The sequence below is a fragment of the Eretmochelys imbricata genome, chromosome 19 (genome assembly GCF_965152235.1).
Source record: "Eretmochelys imbricata isolate rEreImb1 chromosome 19, rEreImb1.hap1, whole genome shotgun sequence".
NCBI lineage: Eukaryota > Metazoa > Chordata > Testudines > Cheloniidae > Eretmochelys > Eretmochelys imbricata.
The window spans coordinates 5,162,520-5,189,297 of record NC_135590.1 but is presented as its reverse complement, the minus strand read 5'-3'; the positions used below and the strand labels follow the sequence as shown (position 1 = coordinate 5,189,297).

Here is a 26,778-nt window from a genome sequence, read left to right as displayed (position 1 = left end):
TACTTTAAGGGGAAAAAAAGTCTACAGCATGACTCAAGAAGCGAGTCCTCTGGAACATGCATTTTGCAAAAGAGTAAAAGCAATGAAGGTGTTTATTTTGATACTGAGCTGACGTTGCCTTTCTCCAAAGACATGTGAGCGAGTGGGTGTGTGGAAGTTCGGATGTATATGAGCTGTGCTAAATCTGCTGTGGCTAATTACATGCTGCCTTGCTATAAATTCCCCGTCTGGTATCTACTGGAGAAATGACGCTTCTCTTCACCACCTACCATATTGTCGCTGCAGCGGAATGGGGTCAGGAATCCAAACTCAAAGGCATCTGCATTTCATTGGTGGGTGAAAGGATCCCCACCTAATCTAATCTCTCTCTAGACCATATTTTTTCCCTTCTAGGGGCACCATCCAAAGCCTGGTGAAGTGGATAGGAAGATGAACACTGACTCCAATGGGCTTTGGATCAAACCTTGTAGGCATCATTCAGCTAAAGAGTGATGGAAACCCTTTGAGATGAAAGGCTGCAATGGATCATTTGAGTATGACTTCTTTAGCAATGCCCTAAACAAAAGGGTTATGCTCTGAACAACTTACAAAGACACTGTGGGAGGGACCGGTCCCAAGTGCCATCCCCCTGACAGGAAAGTACATGTGTGCCCAATAAGTAATATCCATGGCTGCATTGATATGAGACAGTTGTTCCAAAGCTGAATCTGTGAGGACCACTTGGCTGCACTTGACGGATGCTGTTTTCCAGGTGCCCGGGGTCAGTACAGTTTACAACTGCAAACAAATAACAGAAAACAAAAATACAAAACAAAGGGTGTAACAAAGAACAAAGGACTCTCTCAAACAAGGAGAAAAAGGGGAAGAAATCTCAAGTCACACATTCTGCAGTTTGGGTTCTTTCTTTTTTCTGTCTTTTAAAAAAAATCAAACAAAATAATTGGATTTAAAAGAAGAGATCATCTTCTGGGCCTGATCCTGCCATGTGACGTGCAGAGACAGAGCCTCACTCATTGGCTCACTGCAGGATCGGGCAGTTAGCGAGCAGGTGAGAAGAGCTGACTTTGCCATTGACCAGGCAGCAGTAGGGACAGAGATAAGTGGCTTGACAAAGTGTAGAGGAATGGAGTGCAGGGATGGGGAGGGGAGGGAAGGAGGGAATTTGGTAAGTGAACTTTTATGCTAATACCGAAGGAGGCAGGAAGCCCTGGAAATGAGAGGGAAGAGAGGTTAGCATATGGGAACATGACTGAGTGTTTCTGGGTCAGATCCTTGGCTGGTATGGATTGGTGTATCCCCACTGACTTCAGTGGGGCCTATCCTGATTGAGACCAGCTGCAGATATGGCCCAATGATTTTTTTTCTTATTAGCAATTCACACTTCGATAGGGTGGTAGGGAAGGGGGTGAAGCCTCAGGATCGGGATCAGCTCTGGGGTGAATAGGTGCAGCGCCCCTGAACTCGGGGGGGAGGGGTTGTATCTGCTTATGCCACATAGGAATGTTTGGCCTTCAAACATCACTCTTATGTTCCTACTGAGCTGCAAACTCTGCTTTATGTTGACTCATGTTGGCATCTAACTGGATTTCAGGGACCAGGAGTAACCAAGGATGTGGCACAGAGAGAAACAAAGTCCAACTCATCTTGATCACAGGGGGTGGCATTTGCACCATTCCTTCATCAGCAAAACCCCCATCACATCCTCTCTGTGCTTCCCACTTACACTCCCCCTGCTGCCTTCAGCGCACCATGTCAGCTGAAGGAATGACTAAGCAGGAAAAACAAAACACAGCCCCAGTCTGCAAGGGTTTTTCCCTGGGCCAGAGTCGCAGCTGGTGAAAACTCATGGAGTTCCACCCACGTCAACAGACTGACGTGACACTGAAGGTGACGGCACTGCACCGATTTACACCAGTGGAAGATCTGGCCCAGGGTTGGTAACTAGAAATCAAAAAGTTCACGATGAAAATAGAAGAGGAGTCCCCTGTTGGGGCTTAGCCCAGGGGCTCTGCTCCGTGCGTGGAACAAACCCTTCTTCTACCTCCATTTCCCACGCAGCCCCTCTGATGCACCCAAGTGCGTGAGGAGGGGGAAGCCGAGCTGCTGTTATTCCCTTGTCACAACCCGGTTACGCCTGAAGGCATTTCTGATCCTTGGACTATAGCTCTAGCCACCCTCTACCCCTTCCAGCAGCAGCTTCCTTTGAAGGGACTGAGGCATTCATACGCTCCAGGCCTCAACCACAGTGGTCGAATGAGGACCAGAGGGAAGATGACTTACTGCGGCAGGTGGGCAGGGAGTTGCTCCACTGGCCGTTCGCCAGGCACTGTGACTGGGATGCCCCTTCCAAGTGGTACCCGATGTTGCAGACAAACTTGGCCACGTCGTTCAGGTTGAACTGGTTCCCCTGCGTCAGGCCGTTGGCTGGGTTGCCTGGGTGACCGCAAGTGATGGCTACAATCAGAAAGTGGAGACATTACCTCTGTGGCCCCCGTGGTTGCAGAAAGTGAGCCTGGAAGGACAGTTCTCAAGCAATAAGGTCACCAAGAAAATACCACCATATTCCACAACAGCATCGAGGTCCATGTCTTTGGAATGACACTCATTTACACCTGCTGTGTTGTTCCTGCTGGGGGCATTTCCTAAGGGAGTTCAGCACCCAATTCCCACTACATTTCACTGTGATTTGGGCACCTAACGCCCCTAGGCTTCTCTGAAAATCCCAGCCATTATTATTAATTCATTCGCGGAGCACCCACAGAGGTGCTAGGCACCACCCAGACATTCAAAGCCATGAGGCCTGATTCTTCTCTCGCTCCCCCTGGTGTAAATCAGGAGCAACCCCACTGAAGTCCATGGAGTCACACTGGGCAGGGCGGGAGGGAAGAAGGGGAGAGGAAATAGATTTAACCGGAAGAAGAAAGTCAGGTACCTAGCTCAAAGAGCTTACAATCCAAATGGCCTGAGATGAGAGAAAGGAACATAAACCCTCCGGCTCCAGGGCGTAAATCAGCTTTTAACTGATGGGGGTTAGGAGGAAACCCAGAGTGTCTACTGCAGGATTTTCTCGTACCTTCCTCTGGCGCAGATAGGCCCCTGTCAGAGACAGGGTGCTGGGCTAAATGGACCAGGGCTCTGACCCACTGTGGGATGCTTATGTTCTGAAGATAATGCAAGGGGCAGGATGGGGACAGAGAGACAACGGACACACAAAGGATTACGTGGACAACCAGTAGAGACAGTGCTTGGATTTAATACAGGCTTGGTTGGCTCATGGCTGGTTGGCCTCCTACCCCCCTGAGAGAAGCATGGTTGGCTCACAGCTGCTTGCAGACCCCTACAGAAACAAGTCTTAAAGAAGGATTTAAAGCCATAGCAACCCTACTGGAAGGAGTAAAGTTGGGAACCTTTACTCCAGAGTACAGCAGTATTTTCGGTTTGCAAAGCAAGCTTGAGGATTTTCAGCTAAGAGCCTTCTGGCCACGTTAAGAACATGGCATCCTTTGATAGTCAATAAGAAAGCAACATTGATTGGAAGACATAGGAATTGCCATGGTGGAACAAACTGATAATCCATTACCAGAAGTCCAGTGTTTTGTCTCCGACAGCAGCTGTGCCAAATGCTACAGAGGAAGGTGAGAACAAATAATATACCTGGTCAACTGGGCAAGACTATACCACGGGGAGAGAAATTTCTTCTGGACCCTAGCTGGTGACTAGTTTAGGCCTTGAAGCATGAAGATTGACAGCCTTTTGGTGCTACACAAAGCAGACGTCATGCTCTCTCTGAGGTATCCATGAGTCACCATTAGGGTCCTATTATAGCAGTTGTGAACTAGGTGGTGGATTCTTTGTCAACATAAAAAGGAGAGTCTCTCTAGACTGCACCTATCTCAAATTCCAGTTCATACATAGCATAGCAACTCTTGTGGAGCAGGTTTAAGAAAAGAAACATTAACAAGACAGGGAATTATGATGGGATAACACAATGCCCCACTTCTATATAAATAATGACGCAGCCTCAAGGCATCTATTTTCAAAATCCAACATTGCTCCATTTTAATTACTTTAAATGCATGTTACCCCAAAGGGCTGCTGTAGTTTTAATTACTTTGAGGCCATCTTTTGAATATCAGGCCCCTGCACAGGATGCTCTGAATCCACGAGCAGCCAAATCAGCTTTTAATTGCCAAAAAAGGAAATGAAGCTAAGCTAAGCAACTGAAAGTCCCATTAAGGCCCCTGTGTTTGAAAGGTAGGTCACCAGGGCAAAGTGAATTGATGCAGTCAGGCCATGGGACCCGCTTCATTCTAATGGGCTGGGCGTATAGACCTTCTGTTGGATTGGTTCCATGAGAAACCAACCGATCCATGAAAAGGCATGTGCTTTACAAATGCTGTGGTTTAATTAATCTAACTGGCTGAAGGTGTGGTTTGAAAATTCCCGCCAGTCAGTAACAGTTGGCTACCCAGCAATCTGACTTACTGGCCCGGGCTCATTACTCACCTCGCGGACTAAATGTGTTTTCTGCTTCTCATTGTGGTTCACAGATGGCTAGTAACGATGAACCAAAATGTTGCAGCTAAACACTCGCACACTTTGGGTGTATTCGAAATCTGGTATCAGACCCTGAGCGCAATTTTTATATGACCGTTATCCTCGTAACAGAATGAAGGGAAAAATGGGTGCAAATGGCTCTGAATTTTGGAGCACCCATAAAGTTTTGCACTTTGAGCCCATCTCTAACATTAGACTTGTGTTGGTGTTATTTATTGTTTTGCAGGGCAGCTACTGGCTGCTCTGTATCTTGCTTTGAAATGGATGTTGCTATCATATCTGAGCACATAAAGTTATAGCAGAGATAGAGGAGGTTGGAAGCAAACAACTGGCAAACCAGGATATGAAATATATGGACTGCGTCATCTGTTGATAGGAAGATATTAACATCATAGTCAGAAATCCAGTGAATTATTTCATTAGCTTATTTACTGAAAAGAAAAATTAACATTCTGAGCAAGGTGACTCCTAAGAATGTGTCATAGGATAGGGACTAATTCTCCTCTCACTAACACCTGTGTAAATCAGGAGCAACTCCACTGATGTCTATAAAGTTGCCCAGGTGTAAATGAGGTGAGAATCAGTATTTTGAGCCAGATTCTGGCCTCAGGTCTAAATCCAGACTAGCATCATACATTTTAAAGCCAGAATGGGCCATTATGATTTTGTCTCCTGCAACACACAGGTCCAGAGAATGTCACCTGTTCACCCCCACATCCAGACCGATACCCTCTACTTCAACCACAAGTTATCTTTTAGGCAGAGATCCACCCTTGCCATGGAGGTTTTTCTATATGACTTCAATACAGTTTCTCCAGTTTGATACCAGTGGAACTGAGATCAAAATATAGAATGGTATTATTCCATTCCAATGTACCGCCCAGGACATGGTCCTCTGGCACAGACACAAGTGCAGCAACTTCAAAAGCCCTCATCAGTTAAAAATATATGAAGAAAAATAAAATAAACCTAAGAAAAAGGTGAGGGCATTTGTGGATCTGACACTGAAATGTGCACAGAAAATCAGTGGTTAATATTTCAAAACTTGCCACTCACACTACACATACAAGTATTTTCTTGCGCATGCAGGTGAGATATTTGTGCACACAAACACACATTTTGCATTCACAATAGTTGTGTGCTCCTGAGGGAGGCAATTTGTGAAAATCTGGCCACAGGTATTTTAGCAATGGGAAATTCTTTGTGCAGTAGGGATCTCTTGAACAGATGGTAGATTAGAGGCACAAAATCAGCAGGGGGACAGCTCATAAGAAAGCCCATAAATCACAAGTTAGCAAAATGAGGATGCTCGCTTACACAGTTTGCCAGTCTGATTTTGTTCCCAGCACGGTGGCTGAAATCACCCTCGCTCTTTGGAACGCCCTGAGAATTAATTTGTTTGCTTCCAATTCAGGGCATCTTTTGGAAACCTGATTACATTTTATTCTCTCCCTTTTTGAAATGAGTTTTAATGCTTGTGAAAGGTGCCAGATTCACAGCCCTTGAGGCTGGTGATTGGCTAAGGAGAGGACAGGCGGTTCAGAACGGGCTGCAGCCAACGTTTCTCATCCATGTGTTTCAACTTTGAGCCGGAAGGACCAGCTGCAGGCTTGAGATGGCAAGTAGCCTCCATGCTGACTCAACTCCACGGCAATGCAACACGCCAGTATCAGTTCAGAGGGGCACGGGGGATTTTTTTATTGTAGGAGACAGGAACAAGACTGAGACTCTCCTCCCAACCTCCAATCATTAATACAAGCCTAGCTGGCAATCATTTCTCACTAGGGCTGAAACCTCAACTAATCACCTAGATGCAAAATCTCCCTCCCCAACCGGCTCCAACCAGTCCTTCCTTGCTTGTTCAAGTGACTTTTCCCCCAGTTGCTCGCTCAGTCTCTGAACTCCTAGATGAACAATGGCCTGACACTTCCGCCTCTGTCCCTTCAATAGCAGGGCTAAATAAACCTGACAACATACTTACGCACACAGACAGGAGTTTTTCCAGACCAGTGGTGGTCCTGCTGGCAGATCCTCACCGACATCCCGATGAGGCGAAAGCCAGGGTTGCACTGGTACACCACGCTGCCTCGGTAGTTGTAGTTCTCTCCGTTGATCTGCCCGTTGACGATGGGGTTGGGTATGCCGCAGTGCCCGGCTGGATGGGGCACACAAGGGAACCCTTTCAGAACTGTGAGCACGCAGGGGCCGGTGGCAACAAAGCAAAGGACTTGCCATTTCGGGATGTGGGGTCTGACCCAAGGCCTGTGGGGCCAATGGGTGTCTTTCCACTGACTGGAATGTGCTTTGGGGTCAGGCCCGGGGGCATTTCCTAAGAGGGCGAAGGGGCCTAGTCCCCGCAGCAGTAAATAAAATAGCAACAAACCTCTTTCATCTTCACAATCCAAAGTTTGTTACACTCATCGATCAGCTGAGCCTCAAATCCCATTTAAACATGTGCTTAAACCCCTTTGAATTCAGTGGGAGTGAGACTTAAGCACATGCATAAATTCTTGAATGGGGTTCTGGTCTCTCATTCCTTTGTGAAACATAGCTCATAACTTTACACAGATATCACTCCAGCACCTACCCAAACATTTCACTTCAGTTCCACTCCAGAGCCCGTTAGCCATGCATTCCCGCACACGTGACCCCACCAGCGTGTAGCCAGTATTGCAGGAGAAGATGGCTGTCGCGCCGTAGATGGTTAAAGTCCCAATCCTGTTCCCGCTGGGAGGCGTTGGCAGGTCTCCACAGGAGATAACTGAAAGAGATCCCAAAGTATGCAGTAAGGAAGAGCAGCTGGGGGAATGCTTTGGAATGCAATGTAGTCTGTGGAACGAATTGTCACAAATTATTACTAAGGCCAAGAATTTATCAGGATTAGAAAAAGAGGATTAGACGTTTACATGGCTAATGAGAACATCCACAGTTGCATGACACAAGATGAAAACATATGGGGTATAAACCCTCATGCTTCAGGACATAAGCCAAACTCTAACTGATGGGGATCAGGAAGAAACATCCCCTATGGACTGGTATTTCCGTAATTGTTCAGTATGGGATTTCTACAGCATCTGGCAATGGTCAAAGTCAGAGACAGCATACTGGACTAGACAGTCTGATGCAGGTTGGCAATCTCCACATTTTTGCATTTCAGATGCCTTTTAGGTAGATATACAGAGGTAGCTGGGTGACATTTAATGGCCTGACATATAAAGGAGGTCAGGCTAGATGACCTAATGTTCCCTTTTGGGCTTAAACTCTATGAATCTATGAACGTTCGGGCAACCAGGGTTCTAAAGAAACTATGAAGTTGATATCAGAAGTGTGACCCCAGAGACATTTGTATTTATTCCCTTCCAGTGACTGCCAGATCAGCTTAAAAGTCAAAAGATATATTCCAGGGAAGGTGCCCAAAGTTTGGATGACATGCCAAACTTCCCCAGTGATTGGGGGGAATGTGTGGATCCAAAGTTTAGTTATCACGAGCTTTAGACTGAGGTCCCGCCCACAAAGTTCAGATCTGACCCTCTTCAAGCTTTCTGTCTGGCCAGTCTCTAATATTTTCAAACTCCCTAACGCTTCCAACTCAACATGAGATTTGAGGATCGAGCTGGTTCTTTCTGCCTCCTCTCTTGCCACCAAGATTCTGCAATTGGAATTTAGCTGACAACGCTCCTGACGAGGCAGAATGGGAGCTCACTCACTCCCAGAACAGGTTGAGCCCTGAAATGCCAACAAGAGCAAAATCTTCCGTCCGACAGTGAAATCGGCAGCTGCATCTCCAGACACAAAGGTTGAGTAAAAGTGCCATTTCGAAGGTCTAATTTTTCTGTCTCTATCTGCACTTAAGGAGAGAAAAAGACCTTTCACAAAGGAAAGATCTAAAACACAGCAGTTGCATCAGGACAGACAGGATGCCTGGAGGAGTCACTTAATTCATTTGCCAAGAGCATTTTGATTTACAGATCTACACAGTTTGCTCTTGTAAACTTGGCATTTTTGTCAGATTGGAAGCTCAAGTATGATTTTAAAGTAGGGGTTTTTTTTGGTTTTAAATGCAAAGTTCACTATGGCGCTAGTGACAGCTGGCTGGCTGGGATCTGACAGCAAAGGATGGACAATTGCTTTTGGGTCCATGTAGAGCTGTTCTAATTAAATTAAGAAGCAGATCAACATGTGGTCCATCCCTTGCTCCTAGCTTCCTTCTACTTGAGGAATTTGGCAGCTCAGCAACTAAGGCAGGGGTAAGGGTAGGGGTCGGTGTGTGTGTGCATGCAGGGGAGGGGGCTTGTGGGCTGGGTGGGGAGGAAAACAGATTCCTCTGTGAGATGTTTAACACTGCAGTCTGCCCAGGAATAGGCCACTGAGATTTGCCATCCTTACTTTTACACGTTGGCATAGGGTCACCTATGCTCCACGTCCCATTGGCCTGGCACTTGATGACCCGCTGGCCCGTGTAGTAGTACCCAGGGTCACAGATCAGCATGAGCTGGGCGTCGTACTGGTACTGGGTCTCGTAGGTCAGCCTCCATCGGCCATGCTCCACCATGATGCTGTTGATATCGGGGCAGGTGACGGCTGAACAGCCACCACAACCGTGGGGGAGCAAAGTGGGGGGGAAAAAAGCAGAAACACGGGAATGAATTCAGGATTTCGCTTTGGGGCTCCTTCTGCCTCAGGGCTTGTAACAGGGTGTGCTGGTCCTTTAAGGAAGGCTTCAGCACCAGCCCAGAGCCAGGAAATTCTGGGGGACGTAGTTTCTAGGTATGATGGGAGTTGGTGGCTTGGCAGCAATGGATGCTGGGAAGGGGAGAGAGGATGCCTGCTGAGAGAGAGGTCAGGGGAAAGAAAGCTCTTTCACGTCTCTGTCCCCCACTCCCAGCATGCATTGCTGCCAAGCCTACAACTCCCAGGCATTATTCCTCCCAGAAGTGCCTTGTCCTGGGCTGAAACTGGACGGAGACTGTGCTGGGCCTGCAGCCTCCCTTAAAGGGCCACCACACCCTCTTTTTACAGGGCTTCTTCTGTCCTTTGCCTGAATATCTCATTTTTACCTCTGAACAGAGCTAATTACAAAACAGCCGGCGATAACCTGTGAAACACAGTGGATTAGGGCTTTGCCAGTTAGGGGCTGTCCATAAGTTACATAAGGCATTGGGGCGGGTCCTTAATTTTTCTGGTTTGTTTTGCTGTTACACAGTGTTACAAGGGGCAGGTGGGTCTTGAAAAAATCACCCCAAAAATGTACTGTGGAATTCACGAACAGCCCCTCGAGGGCGACGTCGTAGCTCTCACTCACACGTTCCATCCAGCAGAGGGGCAGTGATGCATATTATTGAAGACCAGAAACAAAGCCACAATGTAACGTTCCCTTGGCTGGAGAGCCTTTTAAAACCACCTCGCGGATAAGGTGACCAGACCCAGCTGGGGGCTACTCACCCACGCACTGCGGAGGGATGTTGCTGTTACTCCACTGCCCTGTTTGCAGACACTCTGTGGTGGACTCTTCTCCGGCCTGCAGGTGGAATCCCTGATTGCAATGATAGACAGCTTTGGTACCCACTGTGTACTCCTTGCCAAAGACTATTCCGTTCTTTGGGGCTCTGGGCACTCCACAGGAGATAGCTGGGGAGGGGAAAAAATATTGCCCTCTGAGCTGAAATGTTGATAGATGGTTAATTAATAGAACTGGGCCCACTCCAGGTGCCCCCACTGGTGGGGATTTCAAGCCAGGTCAAGGATTCATAGCTGGGCCGTGATGGACTGAGCTAACCTCCCAGATCCAAACCACTCCTAATTTTGAGATTTCTGAATCCAGATTCAAACTCAGTGCTGTGGCCCATCTCTAATAAACGCAAAGGGCCGGATCCTCAGCTGGTGTAAATCGGGGCCGCTCCATTTTTCAAAGTCAATGGCGTTACACCCCGACCTACATTTTATACAGTGCCTGTAATACTAAATAGATCACAAAGTGCTCCAACGTTTTAACAACAGAGTTGCAAGACTACATAAGAAAATGACCTTTGTATTTAGATCCATAGCACCCCGGACCTCAAAACGTATTCCTAGAATTAATTAATTAACCTGTACGACACCCCGGGAGTATATAATACAGAGAATTGTATAGTTTAGTTGTGGCAGAGGCAGGACTAAATTTAGAGTTACAGGCAAGAGGGAAAAAATGGTGGTCAGATGACAGGTGAAATCAGATGGAGCTAACAAAGTGGAGTGAGGCAGGGAGGCTGTGCAAGGTGACTGGAGCTGCAGAGGAGAAGGCTCTCGCACTGTTATTGCTAAGAAACTCACTGTAGTAGCCAGAGGGAATGGTTTGGTGGTCAGCTCGGGGTCCAAGAAACAGAGATTCTATTAACTCTTTCCATTCAAGGACTTGTGGGGCAGGATTCCACACCCGGAGTTAAGACAAAATACCTAGCTTGAAGGGGACACACCAATTCCTCTTCATTTCACCTATCCAAGTCCAGGCAGAAAGGGGCACCCATCCAAATTCTTCCCGATGGGGCCCTGCTTCCCTATGGGTCAGGTTCTTGAAGCATCAGGAAGAGGAAACCAATCCAAACGTAGCTCCAGAACCTCTCGGCTCCCGGGATGAATAGGTCACCACAGACAAATGCATTATGACTAGCCTCTGTCCCTATTGCTGTGTTTTGTAAAGGGACCTGCTCAGTGCCACAAAAATAACATTTTACACACACAGGACTGCAGAATGGGGGACTCGCTGCTCTATTCAGCTGCACCATACCTAATGAGTGGGGGGAAAGCTCCCACTGAAAACCAGGAAGTAAAGATGGGTAGAACATGGCTCCATCCCCATGTACTCCGGGTAACCCAGTTGACCTCGTGATGACCACTTTACTACACTAAGCATAACAGATCATTAGAGGCGAGGCTGCCCTTGACAACTGGGTGCCGCAGTGTTGAGAGCCCTTCCTGAATGAGTCTATCCCAACTGATTTCTGGGCACTCCCCCCTGTAAAGCGAGAGGCTGCAGAGATGGTGTCCCTAGCCTCTGTTTGCCAGAAGCTGGGAATGGGCGACAGGGGATGGATCACTGGATGATTCCCTGTTCTATTCATTCCTCTGGGGCACCTGGCGTTGGCCACTGTGGGAAGACCGGATACTGGGGCTGGATGGACCATTGGTCTGACCCAGTGTGGCCGTTCTTATGCAGTGTGGTGGGCTGGAGTTCAAGGCCCTGAAAGTGTCTGGCTTAATGGGGCAGCAGGGACAGAGAGAGAGAGAGAGCGTTTAGAGGGTTTAGAAAGGGGGCTGATCCTAGGGGACAGAGGGGAGTGGACGCAGAAGCTTGTCACCCAAGCAAAAGGCAGACTGGAATGGTGTGTGTCTGTGCTCTGAGCTTTGTACAACACACTGCATGTCATGCTGACCTCTTCCCGTGCCCACAGAGCTGGAATATTGGGCAAGCAGAGGCTGTCTCTCAATCCCCTTCTCTTCATTAGCATTCACTGTGGCTGCAAAAGTGGTCTGGGGCTCGCCTCCAAATATAACAAGTGGGTTCCTGCCCCACTCCTCTCGAGTCCGGGTTAAGATGGCAGCTGGTCCATTTGGATTGATGACTCAGAGCCCACCCGTCTGGATTGGCGTAGGACAGCAAATGGGAATGGAGAGCTTGTGCAACGTTACGCTGCTGTTAGAAAGCAGCCAACAGAGCCTCGCCGCAAAATGCCACCACAGGCTAGGGAGGTGGAAGAAGATAACAGGACTTGTAGGAACTGCCGCTTTGGGATGGACGCCTGCACCAAACAATGGTACATGTGGGTGTCTCTTTTTAAAAGGGTCTAAAGTTAATGTATTACGCGAGTGACCATCCCTAGAGAAAGAGCTTCCTCTGCTCAGCCACTGCGTGGCCAGACTCAATGCACTTTGCAAAGGAGGGCTTGTAAAATGGGGAAACTGAGGCACAAAGACTTCCCTAAGGTCACCCAGTGGCAGAGCCAAGAATAGAAGCCCAGTTCCCTGAATGCCACAGCAGTGCTCTAGCTACTAGATCACAGTTGCCACATTCAAGCTTCACCAGGATGGGCCCCCCTCTAGTGGTGAGAGGAATGTCCAGTCGTCCTCCTTCCTCCTCGACTGTGATAAGGGCCCTGCTATGCTAGGTGCTGTATAAACACAGAGAGAGAGACAGCCTTAAAGAGGTTAAAAGCCATGCAGACAAGGCATGCAATGGGAGAGTATTGATCACCATCCTACCGGTGGGGAACTAAAACACAGAGAGGTGATGTGGCTTGTGCAAGGTGTCACTTGAAGTCTGGAAGAGCAAGTCACAGTCCACCACTTCAGCCACACAACCAGCCTTCCTCTTATTCACCCAACAGGCCATGAAAGGTTGCAAAACTCAGAGCCAGTCAGGAGAGTGGCTTTTTGTGATACGGGCCCCATCGGGCGTTGAGTGGACAGACCCATCACATTTCATTCCGCATAGACCTGCCATTGGTGGCATGGCTTTCCACCCTTACAGGTGCAAAGCACTTTCATCTCATTACCAGCACCTGAGCCACTAAACGCTCCAGTCTGGAAAGCAATTAAGCAGCACCTAACATAAGCTGGTCTTGCTAATACACGTGGGTAATCCAGCAAACACGTATTAGCGGGATCAGGCATATCCCCGGCTGAAATGATAATCGCACGTATGTCACTTCAGCGAGCTAAGGAGCTTGATGAATCCGGCTAGGAGACGGGGTGTCTAGACAAGTTGCCATGCTGAATACCAATTTCATTCAGAGGTGAAAGACGACGGTGCTGGAAATTCATATCATTCTTAGCCTGTTAGCTGTCATTTGGTAATCACTTTTTTCCACACATTATATCTGATCAAAGCAACTCAAGAGGTAACCACCAAGCCAATAGCTTTTCCTCTGGTGTCTACCTCACCCTGTCTGCCTCTCAGAGTCTAAGAGAAAGAGGAGACAAGGAGATGGTGGTGTTTAGGGACTTCGCCAAAAAGAGAACTCTCAGAAGTGAAAACACTTAGGGACCGATCCAAAGCCCATTAAAGTCAGTGCAGGTACGTCTACACAGTAAAAAAAAAAAAGCAAACCTCAAGGCAGCGAGAGCCTGGGTCAACTGACTCGGGCTCGCACTCCAGGACTACCAACAGCAGTGTAGACATTCCCACTTGGGCTGAGCCTGGGCTCCAAGACCAAATCCCCAGGCCGGGTTTCAGGGCCTGGGCTCTCGCCCAAGCCCCAACACCTACACTGCTACTGCTATTTTTAGCTGCTGCAGGGTTTTGTTTCTTTGCGACGCAGACCTCCCCTGAAAGTCTTTCTACTGACTTCATTGGGATTTGGATCTGAGCTTTAGTGTGTATGGAACCAGAGAGCGGAGACTGCTCCATGCTTTCTGCTGGTGCAGGTATCCTTTAGCACCAATGCCATTTGCAAACCAGAGGACCTAGTGGCTGAGGCAAGGTACTGGAACTGAGCAGAACCAACTTCTGCCACAAGCCCCCAGCATGACACAAGGATTATCACCCCCGTTTGGGGAAACTGAGGCACTGAGCACTTAAGGTGGGGCTTTTCAAAGGGGCTGAAGAGAACTGGGTGCCCACTTTCCACTGAAACTCCAAGAGACTTGGACACATCATTCCCTAAATTTCCTGTGAAAACCTTAAGCTGGGTATCCCACCAACCTTAAGCTGGGTATCCCACTTCCCCCATCTGTAAAGCGGGGATAAGCATCCCTCTTTCTGCCCACCCTTACTCTTGGGGGGTGAGCACCACCTCCTGCTGGGAGTGCGCACAGCACCTGGTGCAATGGGGCTCTAGGAGCTAAAGTAATACACACAATAAATAATAGTGGAGAAGCGACACCAAAGCAACTAGCCACACGGACGTAATATTGGGGAGGGGGTAATGACCAGAGAAGAAGCACTAGAACAAAGGGGCCAGACTTGCCTCTCTGTTATGCTAATTTTACCCTGGGGTAACCCCACTGCAGTGACACCATGCGACCCAGAGAAGAATTAGTCCCATGCTATTTATGGGCTTCTAGCATTCCAGCCAGTTATTTCCTCTTGTTATGCTGGTTTCCTTGTGTCTCTGTAGCTGCCTGTTTGATTTTGTTTGGACACCTGCCACTGCATAACCCTATGTTGACACAGGGGGTAGTCAGCAATAATCCGGGCCATTCAGGCCAGATATAGTTAAATAAAAAGTTCATTATGCTACTAATCCCCTCCGTTCCCCACAAAACCCTCTTCACCTGCAGATGGCCAGGCTGAAATGTGAACAGTCCATCACAGACGGCTGGCTGGGCCTTCGGATATTCCGCTTGCTGCACCACATGGGCTCTGGTGCCCTGTGCTTTGCAGTGGAAGGAAGTCCCTATTTGCAAATTTGGTATCCTTGAACAGAATGTGGGATTATTTAGTCTTTATTTACATGCCCGGTGTGGAGCAGAGAGGCTTGGTTTTTGGGATTGCAATAAACTTGCCATCTGCCCCAGCAGTGCATTACCCAGGTTGAAACGCAAGCGCCGCAATCCAGGGGAGTCAGAGAAGAGGACGAAATATTGGAACTCTTCCCAGGGAAAGCAAAGTCAGCATTTATCTTTGAGGGACCCATTCAGAGCCTAGCTCTCAGGATGCGGGGGGGTGGGGGGGAGGCGCTGCCGGGGAGGGAGCGGGAAGGTATGAGAGCGGCGTTTACAGGAAAACGTGTGCTAGGGAAGGACACAGGCTCTGATGGCAAACTGCAAAAAGAAGGCAGCTTAAAAATAGACAGCGGAGGTAGAAATGGTGCATTAGATCATCTTGTATTGTCCCCTCTGTGCCACTGCAGGATTGCTCCCCGCAGAATGTTCTGTACTAGTTCCATAAATGTCAGCCAGGACACAACAGCCAATGAAGATTACTTGGAGAGGATGGGGAAAGGAATGGAGGATTCTGAGCTGGCAGAAGGGGGCTATGGGAAATGTCATTGTTAACTAAACCATGTGCTTATGGGGACCCCAGTTCCCATCCTCCCGACACGGCTGATTGTATGAGCAATTTATTCCATGTTGTGGGACGAGTTCCCAAATCTCTGCTGTGTGATGCTAGCTACTGGAAAAGAGAGATGCTGAGGACAGCCAAAAACAAAAGGTTGCCAGTTGGCTGAAAGAGAGCAACAAAAAATACGTGCTGGAGTTTATGTAGTTGTACTGGGCAACATAGACAAGCCAGCAATTGATCTCATCTCATCAAGGCCAGATGGGGGAGCTGCTACCACTGTGAATTACAGTGATAAGTAGCACTTAGCTAGTGTTACTTATCCAGTACTACAGAGCTCAAAGATTTTGATAATGGTGGGGAAATATGATTTATATTTTAAAAATGGGGGACAAACTACAGCACAGAGCGGGGAAGTGACTTGCCATACAGAGAGACAAGGAGAGAATCCAGGAGTCCTGACTCCCAGGCCTGTACTTCACCCACTAGTCCCAAAGAATGAGCTTTCCCCCAACTTCACCTATCTAATATTTGTAAAGATACCGGGCCATACGCATTCCTGATGTAACTCTACGGAGTTGGTAGAGTCACACCAGGGAGGACTTTGGCCTGCTGTGCATTGATAAAAGAAGTAATCCAAATAAAGGCCAGATTGTTCACCCCATCATTGCTGGGTCTCCCTGCACACTCCTGCTGCTTTACCATGAGCGTTTCACTGGAACATGCCAGGTGGCTACAGGGCAGGGTGCATGGCCGAGTCACACCCAGTAAATCAATCCACAGGCACATGCAATTGTTATTGGTGAAGCAGTTCCCGAGCGAAACTCTGCTCGCAGGCAGCATTTGACTTTCCAGAGCGGCCCCTGCTGCTTTAGGAACAGCCGTAGGCCTGGAATGACTCTGGAAGGAGCAGGCTTCATGCAGGGTCTGAGCTGCCAAGCTCTCAATAACACCACGGGGGCTTTCTGGCTTCCAGATCTTGTAGCTGTAACTAATGGACCACACAACACAGAGTCAGCTTCCGTGGAATCACCGAGGGAGGCCAAACGGGACTCGGGGCCCCCCATCCCACTTTTATTGTCTTGTTGATGTCCACCTCGGTGCAGCTGCAGGACATGTCCCGCACAACCCAAGAACCAACACACTCTATATAAGTAAAATTCCCCCTGTCTTGCAGGAAGGGAGGAGTAGATCCTCAAAGGTATTTAGGCACCTAACTCCCATTCAAACCAATGGGAGTTAGGCTCCTAAATACTTTTCAGGATCTAGGCTGGAGGGTGGTTTTGTTTTGTTTAATAGGAATGTGATCCCCAATGTAAATCGCCTTTTAGGGCAGGTAGCATCTCAAGTGGCCAATCTAGTAAACGCTCAGGAGTGTTACTATCCTCTGACGCAGCAACAAGGATGGTGGGGCTTTCGTTTAGAAAGATTTCAACAAGTAATTCCTGCTTTCTCAGGTACCCAACAGAAATTCTTCACACATGGTTTAATGTCTCATTCCATCGGGATTCATGAGCTATAGTTGCTATGACAGCCTGCTGCTAACATAAATGTGTCGTATGCTCGGATTCAGCTGCTCTATTCAACTAACCGGTTTTTACCCAAGGGTTATTCACTTGTTTGCCCCAGCCCCGTCCCTTATCCGCCTCTTGTGAACAGCACCGCTTTCCGTGGCTTGGATTGCTGTACCCCACTCGCCCTTCTACTAGTACGAACTCTAAAAAGGAACTCAGGGCAACCAAACACAGAGCAGCCCTTGCAATTGGAGAGGGTGGGTCCCAGTGCAAGACCTAGCAGTCTGGAGTGTCCGTATCCCTCCTGCCCTCTGCAGTTGATTGAAAAACAAAGGAAGAAGTTAGCAACATTTTTGCAAATTTTACTCCCGAGTTTTTTGTCTCGAAATTTCAACCAAACAACATCACCCCGAAATGCTATTTATTGAGAAATGGTTAAAAAATAGAGACAATGTTGCAAAATTTCCCCTATCCTCCCCACACAGCAACAGTTTCAGTCAGAGTTTTGCATTTTGAAAGATGTAGTCATCTGGGTTTTTTTCCAAGTCCTCAGAGAAGCTAAGGTGTGAATGGACAGGATTTACAAAAGAGCCTAACACCCAGGTTTTTAATGGGCATTAGTCACCTAAATACCTTTAAAAATCTGGCCCAAAGTAATTTAGGAGCACAAGTGTACCTTACCCTCCTAAAACACTTAAGCATCTCTTGAAAATCTCACCCTGAACTATCCTGCTACTCCATGGGGTGAGGGATAACGCTAGTATGAGAACACCTTGCCTACATGGTACCTGTTCTCTGGCTAGTTTCCTGAGCCATCAATACAATGTTGATTCCCCAGCATTACATTCACTTGGATTCTTGGAACATTACAGGAAGAAACGTTCAGAGCTATTGGAAAACCCCGTCAGGATAAAGAGGAGTGTTTTATCAACAGAGAAAAGCAGGGATGATCGTTGGACTGAAAACAGTGTGACAAAGCTCTGTCCTTGCCTCTGTGGGTCCCGCGTTTCCTGGTGGATTTCGCTAGCCTCAGAGGCTCACTGTGACCCTCCACGTAACCCTTCTTTTTCTAGAGACAAGGGTCACGGTCTACTGAGCCATTTTCATCATAAGCCAGCAAGGGAGGTGAGGAGAAATTATCCTTTCTTGCACAGTCTCTGTTGTTTCCCAGTCTCAGTGATTAATCAGGGGGCAAAAGGGGGGGGGAGCCCGGGCCCACCCTCTACTCCAGGCTCCAGCCCAGGGACCCTAATAGTATCAGCTATGGTAGCTGACCTTTTAGAAACATGACATGTACAATTCCCTGGGCTACTTCCCCCACAGCAGCCCTCACTTCCTCAAGCTCCACTTCCCCCTTACCTCAGGGCCTCCTTCCTTGTGCCTGATATGGTGTGTACTACTCAGCCTCTCCAACAGCACAACTTCCTCCCACAGTTCCTGACATGCACACACCACCTGACTAACTGGGAGGCTTTTTACTAGTTTCAGCCAGCCCCTGATTGGCTTCAGGTGTCCCAATCAACCTAGCATTCTCCCTGTCTTCTGAAAAGTTCTTAATTGGCCCCAGGTATCTTAATTGACCTGGAGCAGCTTTCATTTTACTTAACCTGGTACCAGGGATTTGTTTAGCCTGGAGCTAACATATCTATCTCCCACTACTTTTCCATAGCCATCTGGCCTTGCCCCGTCACAACAGGTACAAATACCAACAGCAGTGAGCAAGAAGGAGAGAGCTGGGCTTAAAAAAAATGGATGGAACATGGTGATGCAGCCGGTGATGTTCCGGCGGGAGCTTTTCCCTCTGATGCATGTGCAAAGCACCGTGTGCTTGAGACACATGATCAATAAGAGAGAAATTCACAAAGGACCATTATGTGCCCAGTTCCTACTGAAAGCCAGTTGGAGCTGGGCACCTATCTGTCATTTGTGCCTTGAGAAATCTCCCCCTTAGCACACAATAATTAGCCTAGGCTGGGATTTTCAGATGTGCTTAAGGGAGTTAGGAAGCACAATCCTGCCACTGAAGCCACAATCCCATTGCAGGTCAAGGAGACCCATGATCCTTAGGTGCTTCTGAAAACCCCGCCCCAACCCCTAAAGCCCTCGCTCCAGGCTGGACTGTACCATGACCCAGTTCCTCCATAATGGTACACATTGCGGCACAGGCTTTGAACCCTGCCCCCTCTTCCCTAAGGCTTCAGAGCCTAAGCTCCAGCCGAAGCCGTAACATCTACCCCACCTCCTGGCCCCTTGCTCGCACTGAATGAACATTCCCCACTGCCCCTACCTGCAGCCAGAGGCACCTAGCGCGCAGAGGAAAAAGGGTTGCAGCAGTTCAGTTCTACCCAGCCCAAGCCCCCAGCGCTTCATCTGAGCTCAGACTGAGGAAGAGCTCAGGGGATTGGTTGTCCCCTTAGTACAAACCCACCAAATGAGGGTAAATCCATCCTCAACATCGTACCCACTCATTATACTCCACACCTGAACATAGCCATGATATGAACAACATACCCCCATATCTCAATGTCTATACTTTGACCCGTTAAACTTTTACCCCCAATCGGGGAGACTGCAGATTATGTATTCCTTACGACACCCACTCCTAAACCGAATTTCGCACCCCTTGATAATCTGTACCTTATTCCCTGGTAACCAGAAATTTCTATGCTTAAAACTCTGCACCGTTTTCTTTTTACTTCAACGTCATCTTAATAAAATTATTCATTTGCCTTCTCCTTACCTTGGCACAGCGGGACCGCTTCACTCCAGTGGTAGTAGCCTTGAGGGTGCCTTGCGCACAGGGTACTGCTGTGGCCAGTGAGACGGTAGCCCGCGTCACAGCCGAAACGAATCTCGCTGCCTGGCTGCAGCCCGGTATGGCTGAGAATCGAGCCGTGGAAAGGGGACGGAGGGAGGCTGCAGTAAGGAGCTGGAGAAGGGGGAAAATATGTCACACACACACACACACACGGACATATCCTGGAACAAAAGAGGTGCCGTGTCGAGACAAATGCTCCTCTCTGTGCTTAGGTGTTAGACAGGGTTTGCTTTGGTACAAGAGCTTGCAAGGAAAGAGACGGGTTGCAAAAAAATATAAAGCCAAAGGGGGAAATGTTACAATGGCGCATAATCAGGAACGGGCATTATTAACAGCAATGCAAAGAACCTGTCCGCTCTGCGAGTGATTTCCAGCCATATTTAGGGCAAGACTGTACTGCTCCAGCAGCAGACCAGGGAGGGAACTGTGACTCAGAGACACACTTCCATCCTTGCTCAAAGGGGAAAGTAACGTGCTACACTGGTCTATGCCAGATGACTTCCGCTCTTTGCACCAGCTCAGCACTGCTGGCTGGCATGTTGGGGGAACGGAGTCAAGGCTCTGCCCACCTGCATGGGACCAGGAGCAGCTGCTCACAGAGATGGCCCTTACAGCACCGTGAGATGCAGCACTGGAGTAAGGGCAGCTCAGAGTCCTGCCCTCAGTAATTAAGGGCCTGACCCTGAGAAGTTCTGAGTGCCCCCAACTCCCACTGGATCCAATGAGTGTTGTGGGTGCTCAGCACTGCTCACGATGGGGCCTTGAGAGAGCTGTGCGCAAGGGGTGGGGGTGTTCTTGAACACCAAGAGCATCTGAACGCGGCTGATTTCAGGTTCTGTTCCAAGCCGGCAGGGTTGGTCTGACGGTCACATGCCCTTTGAGCGAACTGGGGCCAGAACCGGAGCCATTATTACAAAGCACCACAGCATTCCAGAGTAAGCACTGAAAACGCTGCAGGTGACAATCCAGACGCTGCCGTGCTTTTCGGAGATTCCAAGGCCAGAAGGGACCACTGTGATCATCTAGTCTGACCTGCTGTATAACTCAGGCCGGAGACCTGCCCCCAAACCATTCCCAGCACGGACCTTTTAGAAAAACATCCAATCTTGATTTAACGATTGTCAGAGATGAAGAATCCACCACAACCCTTAGTAGATTGCGCCAATGGTTAATTACTCTCATGGTTAAAAATGTGTGAGTTATTTCCAGTCTGAATGTGTCTAGCGTCAACTTCCAGACATTGGATCATGTTATACCTTTCTCTGCTAAATATTTGTACCCCATATAGGTACTATAATGACATCACTGCTTACCCTTCCATCGTTAAGCTAAACAGATTGAGCTCCTGAAGTCCATCATTAGAAGGCATGTTTTGTAATTCTTAATCATTCTCCTGGCTCTTCTCTGATCCCTCTCCAGTTTAATCAACATCCTTCCTGAACTGTGGACACCAGAACTGGACACAGGATTCCAGCAGCGGTCGCACCAGTTCCAAATACAGAGGTAAAATAACCTCTCTAGTCCTACTCGAGATTTCCCTGTTTATGCATCCCAGGATCATATTAGCCCTCCTGGTCACTGGGTCACAGTGGGAGTTCATGTTTATCTGATAACCCACCACTACCCCCAAATCTTTTTTAGAGTCACTGCTTCTCAGGATAGAGTCCCCCACATCCTGTAAGTCGGGTTGTGGCTATCATTCAAGTACTTTTTCTTGTTTGGGAAGCTGGGCAAAACTCTCAATTTTGCAAGTTTTTTGGAGACAAAAACAGGTGAAACTCAGTGAGCTCGAATGAGTTTTGCTTTTGGTTTTTATGTTCTCAGTGGAGGTCCAGGTCAGAAATCCAAAAGAAAATGTTCACAAGCCCATCCCTAGAGGAGCAAAACCACCAAGATTTACCCAGCTCTGGAAATTAGGAGTAATGTCTAGTAATTAAATATTAATTGATTCATTTACTGAGTAATGGCATTTATTTATGACATTCACTCAGGGTCACACTCTAGTTTTATGGCCGTCATTAAGTAATTGAAATTTGCTAGCTTCCAAAAGATGCTAATTAATTTTGAGGAATTCTTAGTAAACGGTTAGCATCCAGTAATTGGTTTATGCTGGATGAGACATTAAAACTAACCCTGTTCCCTCTGACAGCAATGGCAAAACACCCAGTGACTGGAATGGGAGCAGGATTTTAGCCCCAGTATTTCCCTTTGGGTGCCATAATACAAGAAGTCACTCCTGAGTCACTTCTCATGCACCAAACGGATTCTCACACAAGTTCCAAGTACTGTGCTTCTGATGCTACACACCAGACAGCTCTGAGCAGCTACACGGCCTCCTCAGTATTAGGATCCAATAACACACCATCAAAGTGATCTTGAAACGAATCATAGCTAGGGAAATGCTGTTTTAAGGACTTAGCGGTTAAAGAAGCTGTCCAATCAGGGCTTCAGATCCACACAACAGGTGGATAAAATTACCCCCCCCCCACCCCGATGCCAAGAGTCTGCAAAAAGCCTATGCTGTACATTGGACTTCAGTGGGACTCAACTCTACGCCTCGTCGAATTTTGTCTACAGACAGGTGTGTGGAACTAGTTTCGGGTCACTGAGATCATGCAACATTTTTCTGGTTTCGGTTCCCCAGGAAGGGTTCCCTGGAGTTTTTGCTCCCAACACCCCCCACAAAATAACTAAAGGTTTGATGCCCAGATATCACAGGGATGGGGGCATCAGAAATACAAAATGCAGGGTGAACTGCAGGCAAAAGCTGCACGGTTCCTTTGGAAACCCCAAACCGACCCAGTTTCCCAAACATCAGTGACCTGTGCAGTGAACTGAAAACTAGACAGGCTTTGGGCTGCTCTAGAATGCTCTGTACAGCTGCACTCGCCCAACCCAGCCCTGCTTGGCTCATGCAGGAACAACACTCAAATGGGAAAAGCAAAGGGAGTTAGTCAAAGGAACAGCCACATTCTCAGGGGCCAGTTTCCAGTCTCTACTACGAACTCACCTGAGTAGCGGATTTTAAAGCCCTTTCTGTTGTATGCATGGTCGGAGGACCAGCGGAGATAGACCTTGTTCCCAGTGCTGGTTACAGTCAGAGGAGCAGAGTAATTCCCACTTAGAGACAACAGCAGTGGGCTCTGGCCAGCGGGACCTTTAGGGAAAGATCAGACAAGTGAAAGTTGGGGCTGGCACATGGCAACACCTCCCCTCAGCAATAGTCACTCCTAGCCTCACACACCAGGACCTGATCTTTGCAGAAGGGACACATGGCCAGACCTGCTTTTGGCCACACTGTGGGAGCTTTAACTTCCCCTTGAACATTGCTATTGAGTTCTGCGGGGCCAGCATTTCTCCCTGGGGCAGAACCTTCTGCACACTCACTGGGACAATGGGCAAGGGGTTTGTGTTCTGGGTTCAGCCATGCAGCTGCATTTCTGAGTGCATTAACGGAGCTGCTTAGCTGTGACACAAGAGAACCTGACTGAATACAGGCTCCTCAGCTCTCCTGCAAAGTGACACATCTCCCTGGTGTGTGGTTTAGGGGAAATGTCCTTGGATTGCTTTAAAATCCTTTCATTCCTCCCTCTCAAACCATCCTCCCCAACGACCTTCCTCATTGTTCTTCAGCCTTGCACATCCTCCAGCTACTTCCCTTTCTCTGTGCAAAGCTATCCCAACTACTTCACTGAGCCATCCCGCCCGGATGAAATCACGGCCCCTCCCTCACCTGGAAGTGAAGCACAAAGTAGAGCTTCTCACTGTGCTGCATTCCCAAGCAGAATTGCTCCCCCAGGGTATGTCTACACTGCAGCTAAACACCCCGCGATTGGCCCACATCAGCTGACTCCAGCTTGCAGGGCTTGGGCAACGGGGCTGTTATATTTGTGGTGTAGACTCAGGAAGGAAACTGGGCTCTGGGCCCTTGTGACAGCGGAAGATCCCAGAGCCTGGGCTCCAGCATGACCCTGAATGTCTACGCCACACTTACAAACGGTTCCGTAGCCCAAGCCCAATGAGCGCAAGTCAGCCGACACAGGCCAGCTGCAAGTGTTTAACTGCAGTGTAGACATACCCACTTAGGGGGACTTTCTCCAAGCACAACAGGGTGATAGGTATGTTGGTGGAAAGAACGGCCTAGGCTCAGGGAAGACAGCATTTAGTGACTAACAGCAACACTCACTGCTACGGGGTTGTGTTCTTTCCCCCACCCCCAACAGACATCGTCCAAGTGATTCACTCGACAGTTACCATCAAAGATCTCAAACTCGTCGTACTGCTTCTCGCTCAGGAAGTACTCGATGGTGAGGGTGATGTTGTATCCGGGCTCTACTTTGATCACCCAGGAACAGGTCTGGAAATGGGGGTAACGCCCCAAGTAGCTCTGGCTGAGGATCACGCCGGTGGAGTCCGTCAGAACCTCATTCATCAGGCAGTGCACTAAACAAAACCCAAACAAGAGTCCACAGAAAATGAGACCTCATTTCAGAGGCCAGAAGAAAATGAAGGCCAAGGTTTTAAAATGCAGGAGCTTAAAGTTAGGCTACAATTTCCAAAGTGGTTTGAGGGGACAAGGCTCCTAACTCCAAGTCCTAGTTGCTTGCTCTAATTACTAGATCTCACAAAATCTCAGAAGTGCTTATACCAGAAGCAAGTGTTAAATAAAAGTTTGGTGTAAAAACAAACCAAAAAACTAACCCAAGAGAAACTGGAAGACAAACACACAACAGGATCTTTATTTATCTGTACATCCATCCATCAGCAATTGTGTCTAATGCTGTAGTTAGCGCTATACTTGGATTACAGAAAACAGCAAGAGATGTCCAGAAGGGACAGTGGATTCTTTCCGAATCCTTAATCCCATTAATGATTTTTTACCGCTATAAATTGGTGATCAGATATAATTTAAGCAATCTCTTGGCTTGCAGGCTAACAACCACCAGTAGATAACTAAATGATGGCCCCCTCCCGCCCCATTCTCCCCTTTAGTTCACACTATTAGAGAGAGACAAAGCTATAGAAAAATCTCCCATTATATAGCAAAAATGTTCAGATGGAGGAAAGACGATGAAGAGAAGTGGAAAAAAAACTATCACTAGGAAGAGATAGGATAAATAAGACAACAGGGTTGCATCTTTGGCATTCCTCCTGAGTAACAGGAAGGGGTGTGATGCATCATACTCAGGGCATTCAATTTTCTCTTCTTTAATGCACTATGTAGTACTAATCCAGAAACTGCACCTCACAGACTCTGCCCTCAGGAGGACTGCACTTAGCTGCAGTCAGTTCCTCGGTGCTACGGGGGTTCGTGAATCACTGGCAAACGGTCAGAGAGGGCTTTTTGTCTCTCCTAAGATAAGGATGTTTGGATTGTGGTTTTAATGACTTCACGGATGTAGCCAGGTGTCTGCGATGTCAGAACAGTGCCCGGAAAGGCTTCGTTCGGGCTGTGACTCGGGGAAGTACTTACACTTATGCTTAAAATTAAGCATGTTCTCAAATGCTTTCCTCAACTGAGGCCTCAAGGCATAACGCAGCGCTCCCCAATGCTAGACAAATTCTACCAGGAGGGGTTGAGAGCCATCAGCTCCCACACATAATTTCTCAAATCATTTCTCAGATGGATACTGTCATAAATTAAGTGATAAATATTTTACTATTCACCCTGCTTTGCTCAGTACCTGCAGCTGACTAGACTGAGTCCCACGGCAGGAGAAGAGCCACTCCCTCACTATGGTCTTTCAGGGAGAAAAGCTTTGCAAATGTGTTGGGACCCAGGCCAGTTACCTTCGCAGGTTGGGGGAGGCCCTCCAAACTGGAGATGAGTCCCCAGCTTGCATGTCAGGATTTCGGTTCCGGTCAGGGTGAAGCCAGGGAGGCACTGATACCTCACGATATCACCTGGAAAGAAAGACAACACTCTCAGCTGGCAGAAGGTTTGGTTTATGAAGGATGAAATTCACAACCCTATGTAGAGTGGCCAGTACAAAGCTCAGGTACCATTTCATTCCCACTGTAGCCATAACACTTCCCTCTGCTATTTCAGGAGATTGCTCAAAGGGCCTGATTGCAGGGGACCCAGTGCATCAATCACACAATTCGCCTATTCTATAGCCACAGACTACCAATCCACAGGGGTGAAATTCACCCACGTGCAGCTCCACTTAATTCCCACTTCAACCATCTTTTAAGGACTTCAGTGAGACACGGATCCACTGCACATCAGTGAATTTGACTGAGTGCCTGCAGACATAACATGACCTTTCTAACAGCCAGTGCCGCACAGTGCCCCAGGATCTGAGAACCCAGCTCCTTCTGGCTCTCACACCAGTACGGATCCTGCAACCAGCATTTAGCTGGCCATGGTGTTCATAATGCGCAAGACAGACACAAGTCCAGCTGGATCCTCCCCTTAGTTATATGGGGATAATATGTGCAGTATAGATAGATAGATTATACAGGACAATACAAGTAAAATGTGGCACATGCGGGTCATATTCTGAGTGGGGGTAAAGCAGTGTCACTCCACTGATTTCAGTGGAGCTATGCTGATTTACACCAGCTGAGGATTTGGCCTGGAGGAGTAGATACAGTGAATGAGGTAGCTTTTGATCATGGCTACTTTTCTGGCTGCAGACATACTTTAAACACAGACACGACACTGAAAATTAAAAAAAGAGGAAAACTTTTGTTTGAAGCCTTGCGATCTGCTGCCCAGTGAGGTATTTTAATCGCCTTAAACATCTTAATGAGGCAGGACAGGACTGAGGCAAATAGCTCTGTAAGTTTCTGAACATGGATGGGGCTTTCCTAGGAGATGCGTCCTGGCAGTTACACTAGTGGATAAAAATCCTAAAGACTATCAAATCCAGCTGATTCAGTGCATAAGCCTGTCACCAAACTGGGGCAAG

General features: G+C 48.0%; 1 protein-coding gene across 1 annotated transcript in view; it reads right to left on the bottom strand.

Moving 5' to 3' along the window:
• Positions 1–26,778, bottom strand: part of CSMD2 (CUB and Sushi multiple domains 2) — a 536,402-nt gene that overhangs the window by 46,611 nt on the left and 463,013 nt on the right. The window contains exons 46-55 of the mRNA XM_077837745.1: positions 25,655–25,768; positions 24,119–24,307; positions 22,875–23,021; positions 19,787–19,975; positions 10,000–10,185; positions 8,944–9,138; positions 7,145–7,318; positions 6,539–6,712; positions 2,281–2,454; positions 589–777 (exon numbers count right to left, since the gene is read on the bottom strand). Of these exons, the coding sequence (XP_077693871.1) occupies positions 589–777; positions 2,281–2,454; positions 6,539–6,712; positions 7,145–7,318; positions 8,944–9,138; positions 10,000–10,185; positions 19,787–19,975; positions 22,875–23,021; positions 24,119–24,307; positions 25,655–25,768 (1,731 nt within the window). The remainder of the gene's footprint in view (positions 1–588; positions 778–2,280; positions 2,455–6,538; positions 6,713–7,144; positions 7,319–8,943; positions 9,139–9,999; positions 10,186–19,786; positions 19,976–22,874; positions 23,022–24,118; positions 24,308–25,654; positions 25,769–26,778) is intronic.